At 42.0% G+C, this 23047-nt stretch overlaps 1 protein-coding gene across 1 annotated transcript in view; it reads left to right on the forward strand.

Annotated features, from left to right (window-relative positions):
• Positions 1-689: 689 nt before the first annotated feature.
• UHRF2 (ubiquitin like with PHD and ring finger domains 2) overlaps positions 690-23047 on the forward strand; it is a 175497-nt gene continuing 153139 nt past the window's right edge. Inside the window, exon 1 of the mRNA XM_036739305.1 lies at positions 690-1314. Within this exon, the coding sequence (XP_036595200.1) occupies positions 1162-1314 (153 nt within the window). The 5' untranslated portion in view covers positions 690-1161. The remainder of the gene's footprint in view (positions 1315-23047) is intronic.

Raw genomic sequence — 23047 nt, forward strand, 5'->3', positions numbered from 1 at the left:
GCCTATAAATCTTCTGGCCGTGGGTGCCTTTCAACCGCTTTGGAAAGAAACGAAAACTCCCCAGGAAGAGGGGGCATAGCACGGCTGGGCTGGCCCCGACTAGCGGGAGCCTAACTGTGCCGACCCCGCGGCCTCGGCCTGGCCTGTGGCGGGAAATCCCAGGAGCGGACCGCGAGGGCAGGGAAATGGCTGGGTGAAAGGGAAAGGGAGACAGTGGCTCCAAGGACCTCGGACTGGGTCGGGGCGAGTAAAGTGGGGCCGCAGGAGCGGCGAGCCCGGCCTAGCATTCAGTCCTGGTTCGTTTACGGAGAAATTTGGGACCCTCCGACGTCCCCTCCTCGGGGGCCCTAGGGAGAAACACGTGCACACCCAGCGGGCCCCAAGTGTCTTTTGTTTACTGGGGAGTTTTCTCGGGAAGGGAAAACCCAGGCCCCCCGAGGGCCGACGGCCTGCTCAGTAGGAGGGGGCGGAGCGCTGCACACCCCCGGGCGCCAAACCGCGCGCTCAAAGGAAAGGAACTGGCGCGCGAGCGTGTGCTTCTGAGCCCCGGGGGCGGGCCGGGGGCGGGGCCAGCAGATACAGCTCGCCCCGCCCCGCTTTTCAGCCCGCAACCCCACAGGTCACTCTCTTGTCAGTCCCTCGCTTCGTGGGCCGCTGTTTCTTTAAGGCCGGATCCGCACGGATCTCGCGAGAACCGATTGGCGCCGTGACCTCCATGTGAGAGCAGCAAGCTCTTCATAAACAGTCCCAGTCAGTCCGGTCCGCTATGGCTCCTTCCTATTTTTAAAGCAGCGGCGGCGTAGGCATTGTCAGTCTCTCCTCCAGCTCTTCGCCCCCGCCTCCTCCCAGTTCCGGCTGTGTCGCTCCTCCTCCTTCTCGCCTGCTCCGCTTCCTCCCCCCTTCCCCGCCCTCTGGGGTGTGCGCGCTCGGGGTACCGCCGGTCGCCACCGCCGAGTGCTCCGGGCGCTCCGCGCACGCTCTCGCTCGCGCTCTACCTCGCGCGCTCGGGGTCCCCTGGGGCTGGGGAGGCGCGCGGTGGGGGCGTGAGAGCCTCGGCCGAGAGGAGGGGGAGACAAAGAGGGGAGGCACCGGCGCCCCCCCCAGTCCCCGCTCCGCACCTCCTTCCTCCCTTCGGCACCCCCAACCCCCTCTCGGATCAGGATGTGGATCCAGGTCCGCACCATAGACGGCACCGAGACGCGGACCATCGACGACCTGTCGCGTCTCACCAAGATCGAGACGTTACGGGAGAAGATCCGGGAGCTGTTCAACGTGGCCCCGGACCGCCAGCGCCTCTTCTACCGGGGCAAGCAGGTGAGAGATGCTCCGGCCCTGGGACCGTGGTCCCTCCTCTCTCGCCTCATACCTGGGCACCTGTCTTCCCTACCGCCCCCCAGCTCTCTGTCTCTGGGTTTGCAGGAGGCCGCAGCATCGCCCAAGCCTCACCTGGAGCTGGCGGGGGGCGGGGGGACCTTCTGGAGACCTAGGAGTCGTAAGGTTGGGCACTGCAGGGGTTGCCCCGATCTCTCGTTTTGTACGTTAGGACCCCCAGCCGGGGAGAAGGGAAGCGACTGGGAAGGGGGAAGTCCCGCTCCTGCGCACCTGTGGACCAGGTCCATCCTCCTGCTGGTCCTGCTCGCCTGGGGCTGGAGGATGGCCGCTGAACTTAGTCAGGTGGGAAAGGTGGAGAAAGGGAGGGCTGGGAAGGCAGGCTCCCCACTTCTGGATTTGGCGGGTCCCTGTATTCCTTCTGCATCCGTGGGGCTGCTGCAGTGGCAGCAACACCCCCGCCCCCCCCCAACACACACACACTCACACACTCTCACACTCACACTCACTCTCACTCACTCTTACTCTTACTTCCACCCACCTTCTTCGCCCTGGTACAATAATGAAGGTGGTGTGGAGGTTATGGGGTTGAATGGTACAGACGCCGAGACCATGTGTCAGGGGCTTTTCCTGGGGTGCCTAAGAGGCTCTCTTGTGGGATCCGCTGGGAGGTATGGAGGAAGAGGAAACCCCAGCCTAGACTTTCTTTTTCCCTAGGCCCCACCCGGGCTTTCGGGGGGGGGGGGGGGAGCGGGTTGATGGCAGGGGGAAGCCCATCCGGAGAGTGCTGGCTAGGAAGTACCTTGGGTGGGTGAAACAGGCACGTGTTCTAGGTTGCTGCACTCGAGTGAGGTGAGCGAAATGGGTAGGGGTAGGGTTGGGGGAGGAGGAGGGAAATACGGCGGGTTTTGAGCATCAGGTTTTTCCCTTAGCTCTGTGTATAGGCCGTGTTTAGAAAAAATGTTTTTTAGCTCTTCCACATGGAAACAAATGAGGCCCCGCCACCTCCCTAGACAGACACCCTCTATTTGAAGGAGAGCTGCTGCCCATTGGGACCAACGGCAGAGTTTTTCTTCTCATTGCAGAGTAGAGGAAGGGTTTGGCGGGGTGGGGCACGCTGGGTTGTGGATTGGAGTACATCCTATTTTCCTTATCCGTTTCCACTTGTGGTGGTGCCTTCTCCCGCCAGGTAATGTTTTGAGGGTCTTAGGCCAATTTGAAGCGCAAAGTTCATTGAATATGTTGACCGCTTCCTTTACTGTGTGCGTATAGATAGCCCTTTGAGTCTGACCCACTATGAGTCACTGCCAACTCGCACCATCATCCTATGCCCTCTTAAAGGTTTTTAAGTTGTTCTCAACCCTTGAAAATAAGTGTAATATTAAGACACCCCCAGTTGTGTGACTACATTCTCCTTTCACTGTTTCTCCCTTCCCCCCCCCAAAAAAAAAGTTCTGACCACTTTCCCCCCACTGGGCTTTATATCCTTAAGTCTCTTTATACTGATTGGCACACGCTGTTCCTCATTGCCAGAAATCTACTTCACCTGTGCCTCTCACGGCCCATTTCTTCCATCAAAGCTCAACTGAGGGGTTAAATAGTCTCTCTCTTTTCAGACAGTTTTGTATTTATCTCGTGTTTCCCTTTATTCATTCAGTCAGAGAACATTAATTGCTTAGTATATGCCAGATACAAAGAAAGGCAAAAACATTGTCCTCAAGGAGCTCTCATTTTAATAAGTATTAAAGTTAGAGGCTTATTTTGGTCTTGATATCTGTCTCCACTAAAAAAAAAAACCAGTGCTTGGCACATAGTAAACCTTTAATAAAAGCTTTTTATTTTGACTGGGGGCAGGGGTGGGAAGGTGGAAACAGTTTTCCCCACAGTTAGAAAGGGTCTAGGGTCTTGTGATTCCTTTTTAGATTTACTGTCACTATACTTCTGCACCTATTTTATGTGCTTGGAGAATGAATGGTTTTATCTCTGATATTGTCAAGTTTATGGAAGAAAATACAAACTCTTGTCATTTATAGCCCTTCAGGATTTGGCCCAGCCTACTTTTCCAGGGTTATCACGCATTACTCTCTCTCCCCTTCCTGCACTTTCTGGCCCAACCAAACTGGTGATCCCCAATGATGTTCCCATCTCTATTTTCTGTACTTTTATATTGACTGACCCCCATGCCTGGAATGCACTGCTATGCCTCTTAAAATTCATTTGTTCTTGTTCAAATTTGTTTCAGTCTCCTCTGACTCTTCCATGATGCCCTCAGGGTTTTCTTGGCAAAGATTTTGGAGTAGTTTACCATTTCCTTCTACAGCTTATCTTACAGATGAGGAAACTGAGGCAAACAAATAACTTGCCCAGGGTCACACACTAGTAAGTGTCTGAGGCCATCTTTGAACTTGGGTCTTCCAGACTCCAGGACCAGTACTATATCCACTTCCCCACCTAACTGCCCTTAAAATTCGGTTACCTTCAAAGTTCAGGTCAAGTACCTTTTATATGAGGCTTTTCCTGATTTCCTCCTTAGCCCACCTACCTCCTCAGCACCCCTAGAAATCGTACTAACGTGAAAAAAAATGTTTTCCATAATAGAACGTTAGCCCTTTGAGTGCAAGGATTGTTTCATTTTTGTCTTTGTATCCCCAGGATGGAGCCTGGCACAGAGTAGGCACTTAAAAAAAATTAAATCAGCAAGCATTTACTTAGTTGATACCTGAACATAGTTTTAGTATTCATCATTTGGTCCTTTTTTGGGTGTTATTTTTGGGTTGTGTTTTTTTTTTTTTGGTGGGTAGCTGTGAAAGGCCCAAATATAATGACTTAGTAACTCCACTTTAGTGCTTAAGGCAGGAGTGGGGAACCTTTGGCCTTGAGGCCACAGGTCCTCACCCAGAGGCCTTTTGACTGAGTCCAAGTTTTACCAAACAAATCCTTTTATTAAAGGGATTTGTTCCCTGAACTTTGATTCAGTCAAAGGGTTGGACTTGAGGACCTAGAGGGCCACTTGTAGCCTTGAGGCCACAGGTTCCCTATCCCTGGCTTAAGGCTTTTGAAGTGTTTTCCCCACCCCCACCCCTTTGAGTTATGTATTATAAGTATTACGGCTAGGTCCCTATTAGTGCAAATAAGGATCCCTTGAAGTGGTTGCATTATTTGAAATCGAATTGCGTGTTTCCATTGGGCTTGAACCAACAGGACCAATTATATTACATAATTATAACTAGTGTAGATTTAAATTCATACAACCATGTTGGGATCCATTAGTCATGCTAGTTGGGAGGTAGATGTATTACCATTTCCTACCTGAAGAAAATGGGGCTCCAAACTTAAGTGACTTGTCCAGGTTCTGAAAGCTCTTAAGGGCCAGTGAAGGTAGTCAAACCCAGGCCTCATTTCACTTGGGCTCGTGTGTTCTTTTTACTTTAAAAGGTGGCCTCCAGCTCAACCAAATGTAGTTGAGCAAAATCTGCAGGATGTGTTCTAATAGTAATATATTTTGTTAGGACGCTCATATATACTTTTTAAAATACTGAGCCTTTTAATCTTAAGTTTCAAAAGTTGTGGGTAAACAATTTTTTAGGCTTTATAAACAAGTTAATGCATTTCAGATGTAAGGAATAGTATAAACAAAGATGGAGCTAGGAGGATGCTGTATGTATACAAGGTTATGGCAAAAGGTTCCTTTTGTGTTCCAGTCTAGGGCACTGGAAGAAGAATGATGAAGGCTGCAACGGTAGGTGCTAGATTGTGGAGTGCTTCCAAGTACCAAGCTAAGGAATTTGGACTTTAAATTCAGTAAACAGTTACTTGGTGGAAAGGTTTTGAGCAGAAGGGATAAACTATCAGATCTATTGTTAGGAAGATTGATCTGGCAACATTGTAAAAGATGAATTGGGACTGGGTGTGAGAAACTGGAGGAAGGCAGGCTAGCTTAGGAGGCTGTTGGGTGGTAATAGTGGAAATAAAATGGGAGGGCAAAAATGTGAGAAATTGTGGAGGTAGGAAGTTTCATTTTTCAGTAGCCAGTCAATAAATATTTATTAAGTACCCTACTATGTGCCAGACACTATGCTAAGAGTTGGGGATACAAAGAAAGGCACGTGATATCCCTGCCCTCAAGGAACTCACCATTTAATGGAGGAGACAACATGCAAACAACTGTACAGATGAGCTATATATAGAACAAGTAGGAAATAATCAAGGCAAGGCACTTGAATTAAGAGAGATTGGGACCTGCTTCTTGAAGAAGGTGAGATTTAAGCTGGAACTTGAAGAGTCCAAGTAGAGGAGGTGAAGAGGGAGGGAGAGTATTCCAGGTGTGGGGTACAGCTAGTGAGAATGCTTACTTGGAAGATAGAGTGTATTATGTGAGGGACAGCAGGAAAACCAGTGTCATTGGAGGGGTGGCAAGGTATAAAAAGACTGGAAAGGAATGGAGTGACTTGAATTGACTTTGAATACTAAACTGGATTTTTTATTTGATTCTAGAGGTGATAAGAAGCTACTGGAGTTTCCTGAGTAGGGATGTGATATTATTGGACCTTTGCTTTTGTTAGATGGAAATAAAGGTAGAGTGAAGAAGCAAAGATCTAAGCACTATCAATTTATTAGCTTGGCAAGTAGTAGCCAATAAATTGGGTCAGTGACTTCTCAGTAGTCAAAGATGTGAATGATAGGATCTTTTATAGTGATTAACAAAAAGACAGAGCAAAATCTCAGGTAACAGGTGTGTCTTCTGATTGGCTAGATATTTTAATGAGGAGGTGGAATGTGTAATCTCAGCTTCTCTACACTACATCATTGGGAGATGAGATCAGTTCTCCAGTGATGGCATCAATCTGCAGGTGGGGTTACCTGAGTGAACTTGGAAGGGTAACAAACAATGAGGGGGAATAGTAGATCTAGCTTAAGTCTTAATAAAATATAATTAAAATCATATATGTCTATCACTCTATAATGTTTAATGAAGTTGAAGTAATGATTACAGAAGCAAAAATGTGGTGAGTGAGAAATTTGCCTCATTGTGAACCCATCATGAGTTTCTTAAGAACTTATCAAAGCCAAAAGGCAATTATGAGGCCTAGGAGAGCCCTATAAAATGGCACCAGCCCCTGATTGATTCATTTGTTTTAGTTGTTCAGCTGTATTGTAGTTGTTGAGTCATTTCTGACTCTGTGATATTTGGGATTTTCTTGGCAAAGTACTGGAGTGATTTGCCATTTCCTTCTCCAGTCCATCTTACAGAGAAAACTAAAGCTGGCAGGGTTAAGTGACTTGCCCAGGGTCACACAGTATCTGAGGCTGGATTTGAACCCAGGAAGATGAATCTTCCCTCCTCTAGGCCTGGTACCCTATCCATTGTGCCACCTACTTGCCTATGTTTAGTTTGCGCTGCTCTTCTGTGTGTTCTAATGCTGTAATCCCAATATATGGGAATAGGTACTGACAAAATTTTATCCCAGATAGTCTGCTTTGGGGAGATGGCCTCCAAACCATCAGGTTTAATGTTATAATGGTTTACCCTTTGGTCTTTGAGACTACCCATGACAGGTGAATTGACAAACTCTGTTGGGGGCAGCCCTCTTCAATAAGTAGGCCTTACAGTAAGGAGGGCGCACAGAAAAGGAAGTTAAGCTGAGCATTACTGTGGCTGTGTAAGGCCAATAACACCAGCACACAGGAGGGCTATTAGCACAGATTCTTTGATCTGCTTTTCTAAGGAAAGCAACTTAAAGGGGTTAACAATCTTACTTTAATTAAACATACATATACCATTCACTTAGTTGAGGGGGAAAAAGGCAGCACCCTGAACTTCAGAGCGAATACAAACATACATTATATAAACAGAGCGAATAACATACAGATCAATAGACAGGCCTCTATCTGTCTGACCAAAGAATTACATAGTTACCAGAGAGAAGGGCACCAGCATCTGAGTTTTCAAAGTCAGGAGGCTCCAGCGGCTACCCAGAGTCTCATCTGGTCAAATCACATGACTCTTTTGGTGAGTGAGAGCCCCAAAACAAAATGCCAACCTCAGATCTTGTTCAGGGCCTACTTAGCAAAAAGATGTGGGGCCTGGGGACTCACATCTAATTTGTGAAAGGGTGTGGGCCTGCCTCTAATCAGGTCTCCCTTTGTTGGCCCCATCTGAGGACTATTCAATGGGCGAGAAAGATCTTTCACTTACAGATTGACCTTACACCTTCCAACCCATTCCCAATGTCCATTTCATCAGCACATGATTTCTTAGGACTCAGATGTCTCAGGGAGTCATCTGGTTTCCAAAAACATCTCTTGGGCATTCTGGAATACACCTGGCTTCCCCTGGAAGATCTGCTTCTCTGGATCAGGTTATTTGCAGGGATTCTTAGATGTTTCTGCAATAATCTTTTGCAAAATAGACCTAGATACAATTAAGTACACCTTCCTAAATTTAGTTTTCTAATAACCAGCTCAAGCATCAGAAATCCACAATTTACCCCAAAACTTCAGATAATTTAAGGTTTTTCATCTCACCCACTGTTACCTAAACCTTGTACCTCATAAAGACACACTGCTATCAACAAGATAAAGGGAGAATCTTAAAAAGACAGCCAGGAGGGCTTGACTTGTAAGATGAGCCCCTCTAGTAAAGATGAATATTTATCAAAGTAGATATGTAAACTAGGGTACATAAAAAGAAAACCTCCAGTTTTGCTACTTATGTGGTATAAGTTAAAAAACGTTTTCATACATGAACACACAGTTCTTAAGGAGATTAGGATCTGGAAATGATACTACCTACTTATCTTAGTGTTTTTAACATGAACCCAAAGTAAGTCAGATGTCTTAATGTTCAACGGATTTTAAGGACAGTGAGTCTTAATTTCCCCCTTAGGAGGAGATTATCCCTATATTAATCAAAAAAACCAGTGGGATATGTATAGTGCCAACTAGTGAAGTATAAGCTAAAGAGCATCCAAGGTATCAGTATGTGTCCCTTGGTGTTAGGGAGTCCTTAGGACTCTTCAGGGACAAAACCACCTGGGAAGCATAAAATAGTGGTAAAACAACAGGAAATTTTGGCATAAGAAGAAAGGAGTACTTTCTGGAGAGGGTCAGCATTGACTCTAGCAAGTGAATGGCACACAGAACTTACAGGATACTCAGATGTTTCTGTTTTAATCAGTATTGCACTTCTCCAGGTGCTATGAATCACCTGCCTTGAGTATAGAAATTTGATATGAAAGGAAAAAGGATAATATCAAGACTTCCTTAAAGGGCACAGGGTGATTTGACATAACGGGAAAATTTAGCTCTCTTTGATTCCTAGACATGAGTCATATTTATTAGCCATAGCGAATTCCACGTTTATTCACAGGTATTGTAACCAGGTTCAGAATTAACCAGATGGGAGGTTTTTCTGTTTAAAAATGGGAAAACGGAGTCAAAAGGATCCTACCTTTGTCCACACCAAGATCATCCCCTCAACTTTCCCCAGGGACATACATTCACCTGTAGCAATTCTCAGACTGTATTCCCTTTGGGCAGCACATTGTATTGCTCTTGAATGGTGGACTATTGACTTTATGACAATTCAGATAATTATAACTGAAATAAAAACTTAAAACTATATTGAATTAAAACCCCTTGAGTTTACCTTATGTAGCAAAACTTCACTGATCACAAATCATAAAGTTACTTTTATATTCTAAGAAAACTTGTGAGCTCTCCCCAGGAAAACAGTGCAACATTTTAGGGCTACTGTGAAATTGGTAACTGCCTGTTGTTATTTATCTCATGTTAACATAGCAATTTAAATCGCAGTGAAGTTTCTTATATACTGAATTCTAATTAAGGTTAAAATGTACTTCTTAGAAATGAGCTAGAAGCAGGGAGGCTATTAATTACTTTGTATATGTTTTCATCAGAATTTCTCCTTCTTTTTATTAATGAGATCAGTAGGCTCAAATATCAAGTGTTCTAAACAGCTTCTTCCACAAATTAGCAAGGTTTACCCTATCTTAGAACAGTTAGTTACCTAGTATACTAAGAAGTAAAGAGTTCATGACTCTTAGGGCAGTATTGTATAATAGGCAGAGATATGAATTGAATCTCTTTGTAATTTCTAGATGGACTCATGATTTTATGGATGTGGGGAAACTTAAAATATATTCTATTACTCCCAACTAAAATTAAATTACCATACTTTAGCCCGGGTGTGAGGCTAGTTCTTGAAATCTAAAATACTGAAGTTTTGCCCAGTTGGCAGTATGTTGCAAGACTCCAGCACTTTCTCAAATGTAGTCACTTTAAACCATTAGCAGAGCTGGTAAGATCTTAAGACTCTGTATTTCACAGATATGGACATCTTAAAAGATCTTTGTTATGTCAAACTTACAGAAAATTATTACCATTATCTGTTTCTAAATAGTTTTCATATATTTTTACATTATTCTTTCCACAATTGAACCTGTCATGTAAGAAAATCTAGATTAAAAGAGAATTTGCTTTTCTAACAATATTTCTAATATAATGATTTACCAAATTTATGTTGGGCACTAATGTTAAGCACTTCACAATCATTCTATTATTTGGTCTTCCCAACAGTCCTGGGGGGTAGGTGTTGTTTTTATCCACTTTTTTGTTATTCACTTATTTCAGTCATGTGTGACTCTTCATGATCCCATTTAGGGTTTTCTTGGCAAAGACACTGAAGTGCCATTATTTGCTCAGGCTCGTCTTACAGAGGAGGAAACTGAGGCCAAGAGGGGTTAAATGATTTGCCCAGGGTGACACAGCCAGTAAGTATCTGAGGCTGGATTTGAACTCAGGAAGATGAGTCTTCCGTCCCAGAATTCTATCCATTGCTCTACCTAGCTGCCCTTTACCCACTTTACAGATTAATTTTCTCTTAAGAGCTTTGGAATTGATTGTGTGACATGAGAGGCACTAGCATAGGACCACTCAGCGTGGTGTGCCCACATCAGAGAAGGTACCGTGCTCTATGAGCAAAGTAGAACTGAAATAGCTCAGGAGAAATGCAGTATGCGCAAACGGAGAGAATCCACCCCAAATGTCACATGGACTATTTTGTGCCTGGCCTGTGGTACAGCATTCCGAGCTCATATTGGTCTGATCAGCTATAGTCGGACACACTGAAACTTGACTCTAGCACAGAGATGTCATTTTGGTCCTCTTGGAGAGAATGAAGGCTAACAAACAACCAATAGATTAATAGACTGAGATAAACAAGTACTAATCTACCACAATTACCCCAGTAGGGAAGCACATCTCACCTTAAATTAGTGTTAAGATAAACCTTAATCCAGTTAGTCAAGTTTACCATAGTTTACTCAGGGACATTAGATAACAACACTTTTAAATCTAAAGCCTAGTGTTATCAATATGACTTATTTTCAAAGACTGAGTAAAATGCTTGATTTCTATTAGTTATTCTCTTAGCTGTCCTTATTACGTGTAAAAACATGATTTTAAAATACTTTGGCTTCATGTGTCAAAAACATCTCTTTTAAATGACTATCTTTAGGTCATTGTTTCTGGTGTTCACTTAATTTCACAAAACATTCTTGCAAATTGAAGTTTACTTTTATTTTTAAGTTGGCCACAAGTCTTTCTCTTTTGGTAAAGGCAGTTTCTTAAGAGCCAGATAAATTCAACTGCCAACTGTTCCTGAAAATTCACGGACACCCAAAGAGCCATTTGCAGTCTTTTTACTGACACTTGCAAACAGGTTCAAATCCCCTTTTTTTTTCTCTTACCTCTTTAAAATAAGTCACATTCCAAGGAAAGAACAACTAAAAGATGATCCATTGTTTACTTTTCAGAATCTAGGTAGTTTTCTCTGTAGATTCAGTATTCCCCTCCTTTTTAAAAAATACCGAGGTAATATTCTGTAATTTCCAAATTAAGAAAGCTGCATTTTTCAATTCTTAACATTTCTCATACAGTGGTTTTACAATGTTGTTCCTTTGTTTCAGTTTTGTCTGACTTGTGACTCAATTTGGGTTTTCTTGGCACAGATACTGGAGTTGTTTGCCATTTCCTTCTTCAGCTCATTTTACAGATGAGGAAACTGAGGCTGACAAAGTTAAGTGACTTGCCTAGATTCACACTACTAGTGAATGTCTGAGGCCACATTTGATGAGTCTTCCTGACTCCAAGCCTGGCACTCTATCCACTGTGCCATACAATTTTAAGTATTAATTTTTGACTTTCCAAATGTATTGCATTCAAAACCAATATAGAGAAATCTCGATCAAAATGCACTTTCAAGACAAGAACTTATTTTTGCAGTTTTTAAACACATTGCCCTGATGTCAAATATTGGGTGACTACATGAAAATTAAGCTCAACTGCAATAATCTATATCTAATATTTCCCAGGACTAGTTTTATCTTACGGGCTATCTTGATTCCTCATCCTTTATGTAATGTCTATTCCGCAAATACACCCACCTCTTATTTTTACAAATCTTAACAACATGACCTTTCAGAAAGTAGAAACATCTAGCCTGGATCCCAGGTCTAGTTTTTTTCTTTTTCCTTATCTTTTCCCTCACAAACCCCACTGGGTTGTATCTTTTAACTCAACAAATTTTCTGGTGCCACCCTGGGCATTTCTTTAAAAAATGCTTCCTAATTTCTTGTTGAGACTGGTTGACAAAACTAAATTAATAATTCAACCATCATGTGGATCACTTGAAATTAGACCTGCTTAATGCTTAGTGTCTTTGCACAGTCTGTTTAAAAAAACAACAAAATGAGAGATTCTTCAGGAAATTGAAAAATATTCCATATTCTGGAATGGACAGCAAAAGTGGCCATAATCTAACAGAAGTTAGTTTCAGAACCTAATTAAGTATGGATTTATAATTTCTAATATTCAAAACCAGTTATACTTAAGCTGTTTAAAAGTAAGGGTTTTTTCACTCTCCCAGAAGCTTCTACTTGATTTAAACAAAGCTTTCTTTTCGTGGCTAAGAAGAAAGTTCAAATTGTAAACTGTCTTTGAAATCTTACCAAAGCTGATTTAAAAGTGAGTGAAAAACCTCTCTTGCTAAAACAGTAAAAGCAGAGTATATTTAATCTTTTCTTCTTCTAAAACAAACTCTTGCAGTTTTGAGGTACCACGAAGATAATTGGTCCATAATTTGGACAAGCCGTTAGGCAAATATACACTTGCTACAAACAGCTTTTAGTTCATATTAAACTGTAGACAACACAATAAGCCTAAGAAAGAAGTTCCACTCCTATCCCTGACACCAAAATCCTAGTTAAAACTTAGGATTTCTGCCTTCCATGTGTAGAGGGAACAGAGGAATCAAAAAGTTGGAGATGTCTAATGGGCATCATTGTACCCAGCTGATTTGGGGAGGGAAGGTTGCCAGCAGTGAGTCACCCATGTTCCAATTCTCTAATGTAGGAGGCGTAAAAGGTGGAGAAGGCAAGGCATCAGAAAAGGATGGGCAGGAGTTATTGGCACGTAATTTGATAGCTTGCTCTCTTTGACATTGCCAGTTGAATCAAGAGTTTTCCTTGATTCCACACTAATTCTGGACCCTATAATTTTTCTGCAACTTCTATCTTTTGAGGCTAGATAAATTTTGAACTGCAGATTGTTAGAAATACTTGTAATACTACTTTTGCTTCTTTTCTTTGGTTGGACAGACTGCAGAAAAGAGAAATTTCTTACTCTTAGTTCTTCTAAAAAGGAGTCAGTTTGCTTAAAACAAGAATTGGTAACGTTTTGGGACCCTAGCTTTTCCTCCCATGTATAGAAGGAACTTTTCTTGTAGATGTTCTACCTATGGAATGCTTTTTTTCTGGATGTGGGAGAAATGATTCTTTTATCTCTGTAAGAGATGTTACTCTATCTGCAACAAGAATTGCTGGAGGGATTGTTGTTCTAACTGTGATAGGGATTTGTCTAGACTAGGGATTTAACTACATTATTACAGGACAGACAGACAGTATTACAGATTAACAAGCAGAAACACTCGCTGGTGAAGCTCTAAAACCCTTGTCTCTAATTAGTACTACGGGTTCCTGTCCAAACTTTGGTCAGGTGATTCAGCTGAATCTCTTGGCCCTTGCCCCTTTGGCTCAGCCAGACTGACCTGATGGATGCGGGGTGCCTCTGGGGCTTAGTTCTATAGGAACTTAGAAAACCTTAGCAAGGGGGGAATCCTCCTGGGAGGACACAGGGTTCCCCTACTGACTGTTTCTTTGTACAGTTGGTCTCAAAAGGGCCATATTTCTCAGTGTAGGCATGGCTATCTATAGGTTAGGTCCTTCTCTGGGTACCCAGGAAAGGCCAGGAAAAGGTGAGTTCACTCTTTATAGGACAGAAAACACACAGACACTGACTCACACTCACGCAGGCAAGCACACTAGCACAGACACACAGACAGACAGACACCCCCACTATTGGCAGAGTCCTCCTTACCTCCTACTTATGTTAGTGAGAGCTAAGTTGTGCTAGCTGGGAGAGCTGTTTTAGAGCTCTGCCCTTTTAGGCTCTTGGCCAGAGTGCAAAAAAAAGAAAAAAGAAACCCACAATGAAACAAAAATTCTTAAGTCTTTTTAGAAAACTTCCCAAGTTAGATTTTGATTTTCAGTATATTTCTTTTTAGTGCAGTACTGTTAAATCCTAGAAAATTCTGATCCTAGGCAGTAGTCTGTACAGGGTTTGACTGATCTCCAACAATGTCATGAGTGTGTCTATTCCCTAGGGGACTGACTGGGGGCTCTTAAAGATTGAAAAGTGAGAGTTACCTGGCTCAAGGTAGAGAGGGGAATCTGTTCTTGGGGCAGTCCTCTAGAAAAATCCCTCAGTGACTTTTCACTGGAGCACTCTAGGGGTCATTTCCACAGGCAGTGCTCCCCGCTTCCCCCCCCTTAGCAGTAGCTAACTAGCAGTTAGAGTAGAATTGTGTCAGTGACTTCTTAGCAGTCAAAGACCCTGGGTTAGAAGTGATAGCATCTTTTATAATGATTTACAAGAGGACTGAGCAAAATCTCAAGCAACACAGGTGTGTCTTCTGATTGGCTAGATGTTTTAATGAGGTAGGAAGAGTGTCATCTCAGCTCCTCCCCATTACATCACTGGATGATGAGATCAGCTCACAGGTTATGGGATGTCTGCTGGGGATGGGAGTTTTAAATTAATGAGATTGACCTTTAGGTTAATCAAGTGTTTCTGGAAAGTGGATGATGGGTGAAGTCACAAGGGTGGGGGTACAAGAATAGAGTGGAGACCCAAGTGACCTGAAGTTACCTGAGTTGAGTTAACTTGCAAGGAAAAGGAACAGTGAGGAGGAATATTAAATCTAGCTGATTAAGTCTTAACAAAATAGAATTAAAAATCAATTTTCAATTTCACACTTTAGAAAAATTACTTTGGTAACTGAGTAGAGGATGGGCTGGCATGGTAAGAGATCCGAGGGAGGCAGACAGCATCAACAGACTATTTCAGTAGTCCGGGTATGAGGAGATGAGGGCTTGTACCAGGGTGGTGGCAGAAGACAAGAGTGAATATTTGAGAGATATTGCAAAGGTAAAATTGATGGACTTTGGCTAAAGATTTGATGGGAGGACTGTGAGAGAAAGTGAAGAGTTAAGGATGACACCTAGGTTTTGAGTATGAGTTACTGGGAGGATGGTCTTACTCGTTGTAGTAAAAGAAGGTGGGGGACAATTTTGGGAGGAAGATAATGAGTTCTGTTCTAGACATGTTAAGTTTAAGATGTCTTAAATGTAATTAAAGATGTGGAATTGGAGGTTATGAAAGAAGTTAGGTAGATTTGAATAGGTATTGAATTAGAAGTTAGGTAGATTTGAGAATTGGCATAGAAATGTTATTTAAATTCATAAGATTTAAAACTGATGAGATCAAGTGAAGTAGTATAGAGAAGAGGGCTCAAGACAAAACCTTGGGAGACACCTATGGATAGAGGGTGTGATGAGTATCCAACAAATGAGACTGGGAAGGAGCCATCTGATAGGAGAATCAGAAGAAGAGCCCTGTTCTGAAAACCTAAAGAGAATATTAAGGAGAAGAAGGTGCTTTAAGATGTCAGAGGCTGTAGAGAGGTCCAGGAGAAGGAGGGTTGAGAAAGAGCCATTGGATTTGACAATTAAGAAATCATTGCTAACTTTGGAGGGAGCAGTTTTGGTAGCCTATGATAATAATGTCTCAGGGTTATATTGAAATTACAGCTGGTGGCTGTGATAGAGGAAAAAACATGTGACTTTAAGAAGCCTTGTGTTTGCATCTAACTAGTTGCGTGACTGGGGGCCAGGCAAGTTAACTTGTGAGCCTCAGTTTCTTCATTTATAAAATTAGGAAAATAATACTTACGAACAGGATTGTTGTGGGGAGAAAAGCATTCTTCAAATTGTAAAGTGTTCTGTAAGCTTAAACCATTTATTATTAGGCTTGTATGTCCTACTCTTAATTGGCCACAAATAGCATTTGGTGGCTGAACTAACTCTTTAAGACACCTTTCTCATTTTTTCAGTATTGATATTTTATAGCCTTGGAAAAGTTAAAGGAAAAACCAGATATTCAGAATTGTTAAATCCACAAGCTTAATTTCAAAGGATCATAAGATTTAGAGCTAGAAGAGACTTTATAGTTATCTAGTTCAACCTTCTCCCTCATTTTAGAAAGTTGAACAACTATGTAGGGTTTGTGCCTTCTTTTCTGACTATTCCTGAGAGTATTATATCTGGATGGCCGTTGTGCCACAAGTCTTAAAAAAAAAAAATTGAAGAAGAGAATTGGGGAGGTGAGAAAGGAAGGAACTGAGGAGAGGAAGTAAGAGCAAAGTTTTAAAAAATGATAGGAATGACAGAATCTTAGTGAAAAGAACATCAAGGCATCCATTCATACTTGGGAAACAAGATCCCATGTACAGTATACTTAAGTCATCAACTAACCTTTGCTTGAAGACTACAGTGAGAAAGTAGGTCCCAAGGTTGTCTGTCCACTCCTGCATAGCTCTAGCCTTTGTTTACCTCAAGCCTAAATGTGCTGCTTGATCACGCAGCACATTTATCCATATTCCTCGTTGTTGCCTCTGGAGCCCTGTAGAATAAGAGTTCCATTCCTCATCTTTATGATAGCCTTTCTTTTTTTGCTCCTTGAAGAAAAGTAGTGTGGCCTGATGGCCCTTCACCATCCTGGTCACTCTTCTCTTGACACTCTTCAGGTGATAAGACATTCTAATTAAAACATTTCAGATGTAGACTGAACAGGACAGTACATTTGTACTATCTTCCCAAACCTGACACTGTACTTCTCTTTTACCTTTCTGGGCTACTATAAAACGCTGTTTTTTGTTGTTGGTTTTTTTTGTATTTTTTTTTGGTGGGGGGAAGGCAGGGCAATTGGGGTTAAGTGACTTGCCCAAGGTCACACAGCTAGTAAGTGTGTCAAGTGTCTGAGGCCAGAGTTGAACTCAGGTCCTCCTGACCCCAGGGCCGGTGCTCTACTCACTGTGCTACCTAACTGCCCCCATAAAACACTGTTGATTTCATGAAGCCCCCAGAATTTTTTCAGATGAATCGCTCTTTAATAATACTTATGAAGTTGATTTTTTTAACCCAAGTATAAGACTTAACGTAAAAAATGAAACAGTGAAAGAAGAAATTTTATTGACATGTTATCTCCAGGGCTTAGCACAGTGACTCGCATATAGTAGGTGTATAATAAGTGCTTATTGATTGATTTTATTAGATTTATCCTACCTCCACAAAGTCCCACACTCATTGTGTGGAGTTGACTAAGGGTTCTTGAGTTATCCCTCTGCAGTGTGAACTCCAGCCTGTTCTACCTTGCTGGAAGGTTTTGGAGTATTACTTTAGGCCACTGCTTTTTTCCTCAGTGAGTTCACTGCCTGGCTTGCAGTCCTTCTCTCCTCCCCCACTCCTGCCCTCATACTAAGGTTTTTCAACATACGTATTGATACTCCCTCAAGCATCCTAACCTGAGCTTCTCAGCTTGTTCATTTTATGTGACCTGTTCCACCTCACCTCAGCCACACACAGATGGTCATGCACTTGTTCTTGCTATCATCCACAGAAGCATCACCTCCATGTTCAGGAGCTGCCTTTTTCTGACCCATTCTACCTCACCCTCTGCCTTCCAACCTTAAACTCTGTTCTTCATCCCCACCGTGTCCTCCAGTTCCTCTTACTTCTCTACTGGCCGTCAGTCCTGCACTAGTTAATCTCTTCTTTCTCTGTCTTGAAACCTTCAACTCTTAGTCTCCTCTCTTGAATCCCTTGCCCCCTATGATGTCAGTGATCTTGCCCTGCCTAGCCTTGGATCACTTCCATCATCTGGTGCTGCTCCTACATATGTACTGCCAAACCAAGGTGGAGAAAATCACATAATGTGCTAACTGGATCTATTACAAATGTATATTACATACCTCAACTGGGTTCTCACTGCTGCAGGGAAATCTTTTTATTCCTTATTAATCCACTGTCCCACTTACCACAGCAGCTCTTCCAAACCCTTTCATCCCTTCTCAAATCTCACATTGCCGCCCCCCCCCCATACTTTTAGCTGAGAACTTTGCCTCATGTTTTACTGAAAAAAATGGAGACCACTTACCAAGACCTCCCTTTTCTCTTCCTCTTCTCACATTACCTAGATATCTTCTGCCATTATTTGCTCCTTTATTCCTCTTCTCTCTTAAAGAGGTCACCCTTATCCTTGTCACGGCTAAGCACACTATTTACAAAAGAAATCTTATTCCATTTCATCTTCAAGATGGTTTCCTCCATTACCTCCTCTCTCATTTCTCTTCAGTCTCCCTGTCTACTGATTGCTTCCCTACTGCCTACAAAGATGCCTAAGTCTCCCTCTTCTTCAAAAAACCCTGCCTTGATCGATCAATTCATCATTGCTATCCTCCCATATCTCTCCTCCCTTTTTCAGCTAAACTTTTTGAGAAAGCCGATAAGTGCCTCCTCTTCCTTGCCTCTCACTCTCAACTCTTTGTGTTCTGGCTTCTGATCTCATCATTCAACTGAAATTCCTCTCTTCAGAACTACTAACAGTCTCTTATTTGCCAAATATGATGGACTGTTCTCAATCTTCAACCTCTAGACCTCTATAGCCTTTGCCACTTTTGATCACCCTCTTTTCCTTGATACACTGTTCTACTGGTTGGTGCCTGCCGGCCACAAATTTCTTCCTATTCCAGTCTATCCTCCATTCAGTTGTCAAAGTGATCTTCCTAAAGTACAGGTTGGACCACATCACCTCCCTCTTCTATAAAGTCAACTCCAGTGGCTCTCTGTCAAATATAACATCTTCTGTTTGACTTTTAAAGCCCCTTATGACCTGGCCTATTGTTATCTTTCCTATCTTCTTATTTATGTTATTTCCCACCATGTGCTTTTAAGATCCCTTGACACTGGCCTCCCATCTCCTGATTCCAGGCATTTCCACTGGCTGGGTCCCATGCATGGAATGCTCTCTCCTCATCTCTGCCTCCTGGTTACCTGAAGTCTCAGCTAAAATCTTCTTCTGCAGGAATCCTTTCCCAATCCCTTAATTCTAGTGCATTTTCTCTGTTGATTGTTTCCATTTTACCCTGGATGTCATTTGTACGTAGTTATTTACATGTTTTATAGTTTGTATATAGTTATTTGCATGTTAGGTGTCACAGTGGATAGAGTGCTGGGCCTGGAGTTAGGAAGATTTGTTTTCCTGAATTCAAATCTGGTCTCAGACACTAGCTGTGTGAGCTTGGGCAAGTCCCTTTACCCTGTTTGCCTTGTTGCCTCATCTGTAAAATAAGCTGGAGAAGGAAATGGTAAACCACTTCAGTGGTTATCTTTGCCAAGAAAACCCCAAATGAGGTGATAAAGAGTCAGACACACCTGAACAACTGCCTCCATTATAAATTCCTGGAGGGCAGGGACTGCCTTTAACCTTTCTTTATATCTTAGTGCTTAGCACAGTGCCTGGTACATAGATGGTCCTCATCCTTGACTGACAAACTACATCTGTTTTACCAGAACTATCTGAGCTAAATATGGAGAGGTTCATCACCTGAGCCTAGCCATTTGGTGATTAAATTCTTTGCCTTTGGAAACCTGTGAAACAAAAATACAAAATGGCCCTTATTCCCATAGAATTCTTTCTGCTTGTGCTTTGACAATGATGGTAAAAGGGCCAGAGATGCTAAGAATCTCAATTTTTAGATCATCTACAAACATTAATGTATCTGTTCATATTCATAAATGTCAGATCCTTTTCCAGTGACTAACCAGTGGTCATATAGTTAGAGAAACTGAATCACATATTTGTGACTATCTGACTAAAAATGAAAAATCAGAATGAATGAAAAAATCACTAAGTTTTTATTATCCATGTACTGTGCTAAAGATTGGGATTCAAACATCCAAGATGATAAAATTCCTGCCCTACAGGAATTTACATTCTAATGGGGGAAGATAAATCCTTGGTGAGTGGTAGGATCATCAGGGATGGATGTCTGGATGGGATGTGAAGGTGAAGCATGAGTTGGTATGGGGTTAATCCAGAGCCAGGTAGATCTAGTGGATGAGGCTAATATGTACTTATTCAGTCCTCAATCAAGTTGGTGGTTTCCAGGGGGAATTCCTAGGATGAGTGGACTAACTTCTCCAGAGAGACAGTGGATCATGGGGAGGGTGCTGGTGCATTTGGTGAGAAGCACGACACTGGTGGCAGGTAGATAGCAAGAAGGCCTGGATGTCATGTAAAGGTGAGTAAAGTCTCAGTAATTCCTTAGCTTCTCATTGACTTTATTCCTTTGATTATTATACTAACAGAGGATGAGTTGCAATCTGCATCATTGGAAGGAGAGGCCAAAATATCAGTGATGTCCTAGTTATTGAGTGGATTCTGGTTAACTGTATAGGCCCCAGGGTAGGAGTTCCAGAGCCGAAAGGTCAGTTCCCCAAGAGCATTCACTCCTCAGGCCTGATGGCAATGTGGTACAGCACTGGGGACTCTACTACAAATATGAATCAATCAGATCTTAGAAAAAATAGAATGTAGGTCTATGCAAACTTGTCACTTGATAAGGCCCTGTAATATAAAAAAACTTGACTAAATGTTAACCAGGAGACAAAAAAGTTGCAGCCAAATAAAAGGATGGCTCACTGCTTCTCCTCAGAGAGGCCATTAATGGAGTTGGCAGAACTGGTTTTTATCATGCATTTGAGAGCAACAAAAAAACATCCTCTTTGGGACTCGGTCATTTTATATTGCAATACTCAATATATATATTTGGGGGGAAAAGACATAATGATAATTGCAGTTTGTAGAAGGTGAAGTTGTAAAAAGAAAAACTGGCTAAGACTCTCTAAATCAACAAATACTTAAACTTATTTATACCTTAATTTTTTTCTCACTTTAATTTATTTTTTCTCACCTCTTCTTTCCAGCAAGTCATCTATTATAACAAAAGAAGGGGGAGAGGGAGTTCAAAACCCACAGATTAGTGATGAAATATGCAATAGTCCATACCCTGCATTCTTCTACCCCTGCAAAGAAGGGAGGCAGGTACATTTTCTCTTCTCTAGCATTCAACATCTTGACATTAACTAGAGGGAGTAGTGAATAAGGTGCTAGACTGAAAGTCAGAAAGATCAGAGTTCATATTTGCCTTCAGATACTTACTAGCTGTGTGATCATTTGACTTTTCTATAGGCGTCAGATTCATCATAAGTTTAAAAATGAAGTAGCTAATAATAGCACTTCACAAGGGTATTCATTATCAGGAGCAAGTGAAATATATTTAAAGCGGTTTGCAAACCTTAAAGGGCTATATTAGTTAGCTATAATTGTACAGCCTTAAACTTTGGGGGTTTTTTTGTTCTATCTGTTTACATGGTTGTAGATAATGTGTGTATATATTTTTTCATATTTCTTGGTTGATTTTGCTCAATTGTTCAAAAAAAAACTTCATGTAAATTCTTCATTGTATCTTAGCACATGGTAGTATTCCATTTTATTAACGTACAAGACAACAAGCATTTATTAAGCTTTTACTATGTGTCAGTCACTGTGCTAAGGCTTGATATACAAAGAAACAATCTCTTTTCTCAAGGAACTTACAGTCTAATAGGGGAAAAAAAACAACATGTGAAAGGGAGCTGGAAAAGTCAGTAGCAAGGGAAAGTTCTTATGCTAGGCAAGGCAACAAAAGTCCAGAGAGTCAGAAGCACAGCCTAGAACCTAATGAAGCATGTCTGGCTGGGCCTCTCCTTGAAATGGACCAACCTCCCTACCTCTGAGGAGCTCCTCAGTGGCCAGTGGGAGAAGGGGGCTGGCATAATGTAGAGATGTGCCAAAGTAAAAAGGCCCTAGATGCTAAGGGAAGTTCCAGGGTAAGAAGGCAGCTGAGTCATTGTATCAGCAAGGTAATAATTAGCAATGTAGATAATTGTCAAAATGCCTGTGTGATTCTGGATCACAAAATATATGAGACTCTGCACATAGAAGAAGTATACCATTTATTCAGACACCAGAGAACCCTATCTCATAAGCCATCTGCCCAATCCATCACAGCGTCAAAGAATTCGATACATAATATCACAGTATGGAGCCTCTCCATCCCAAAACCTTTCTGTGCGGCTCCCCCCCCCCCCCCCCCCCCCCCCCGTCCTGCTGCTGGGGCCTTCCCACGAAATAATCAAAACTTAACAGTATAGATATTACAGGTCAGCTCTTTCCCTCAGCTCTGTCATAACTGCTCTCTCAGCATTTCCTTTTCCTATTAGCAAGCTCCTCCTACCACATGTGACTTAGGCTTACTGTGATGTAAGCAGGTCACATGACCTGTAAAGGGGTGGGAAAGATCTTCAAATCTAAGTTGCTATTACGGTCATGGTGGCAGAGTCCAGAGTGAGAAGGACAGCCAGGAGAGGATGTACCACGATTTGTTTAGCCATTCCTCAGTTGAGGAGAATCTATTTTATGTCCACATCTTTGTACCCCACCTCTTCCAACACACACACATACACACAGAAAGGTGGCTATAAACATTTTGGTATATATGGGAATTTTTTTTGACATCTCTGAAATATGTAATTCTGGGATAAAGGCTGTTTTTTTTAAAAGCATAATTCCAAATTGTTTTTCATAATGGTTGTTATCGATTCATGACTTCACCAACCATACTGTATTAGTGTGCCTGTTATTTTGCTACCCTTCAACATTGGCTATTTGCATCTTTTGTCATCTTTGCTAATTTGCTAGGGGTAGGGCAAATGAGACTTGTGTTTTGGTTCTCTCTTTCAGATGGTTGTTAATTATTTGAAATTTTTCTTTTAAAAACTGTTCTTATCTTTGGACTTATCCATATGGGAATGGTGTGTGTGTGTGTTATTGTCCCATACATCTTGAACATAGGCCCTTATCTGAGATTTTTGATGCAAAGATCTTTTCCCAGTCTTCAGCTTCCTTTCTTATCCTAGTTGCATTCATTTTTGTTGATGTTTTTCAATTTCATTCAATAAAAATTATCTTTTTTAGGGGTGGTGGAGACATGTGAATGCGTCTATATACTTTTAATACTTGATGACTTCAATGCAAAGGTGGGCATAGGGGAGGATAACAAAATTATCTCTTGGAAAACTTGATTCTTCAGTAAGAAATGAGAGAACAGTCTTTTAGAGTAGGCATAAACCTCCTATTA

This window comes from Trichosurus vulpecula, chromosome 9, assembly GCF_011100635.1.
Source record: "Trichosurus vulpecula isolate mTriVul1 chromosome 9, mTriVul1.pri, whole genome shotgun sequence".
In the NCBI taxonomy this organism is placed as follows: Eukaryota; Metazoa; Chordata; class Mammalia; order Diprotodontia; family Phalangeridae; genus Trichosurus; species Trichosurus vulpecula.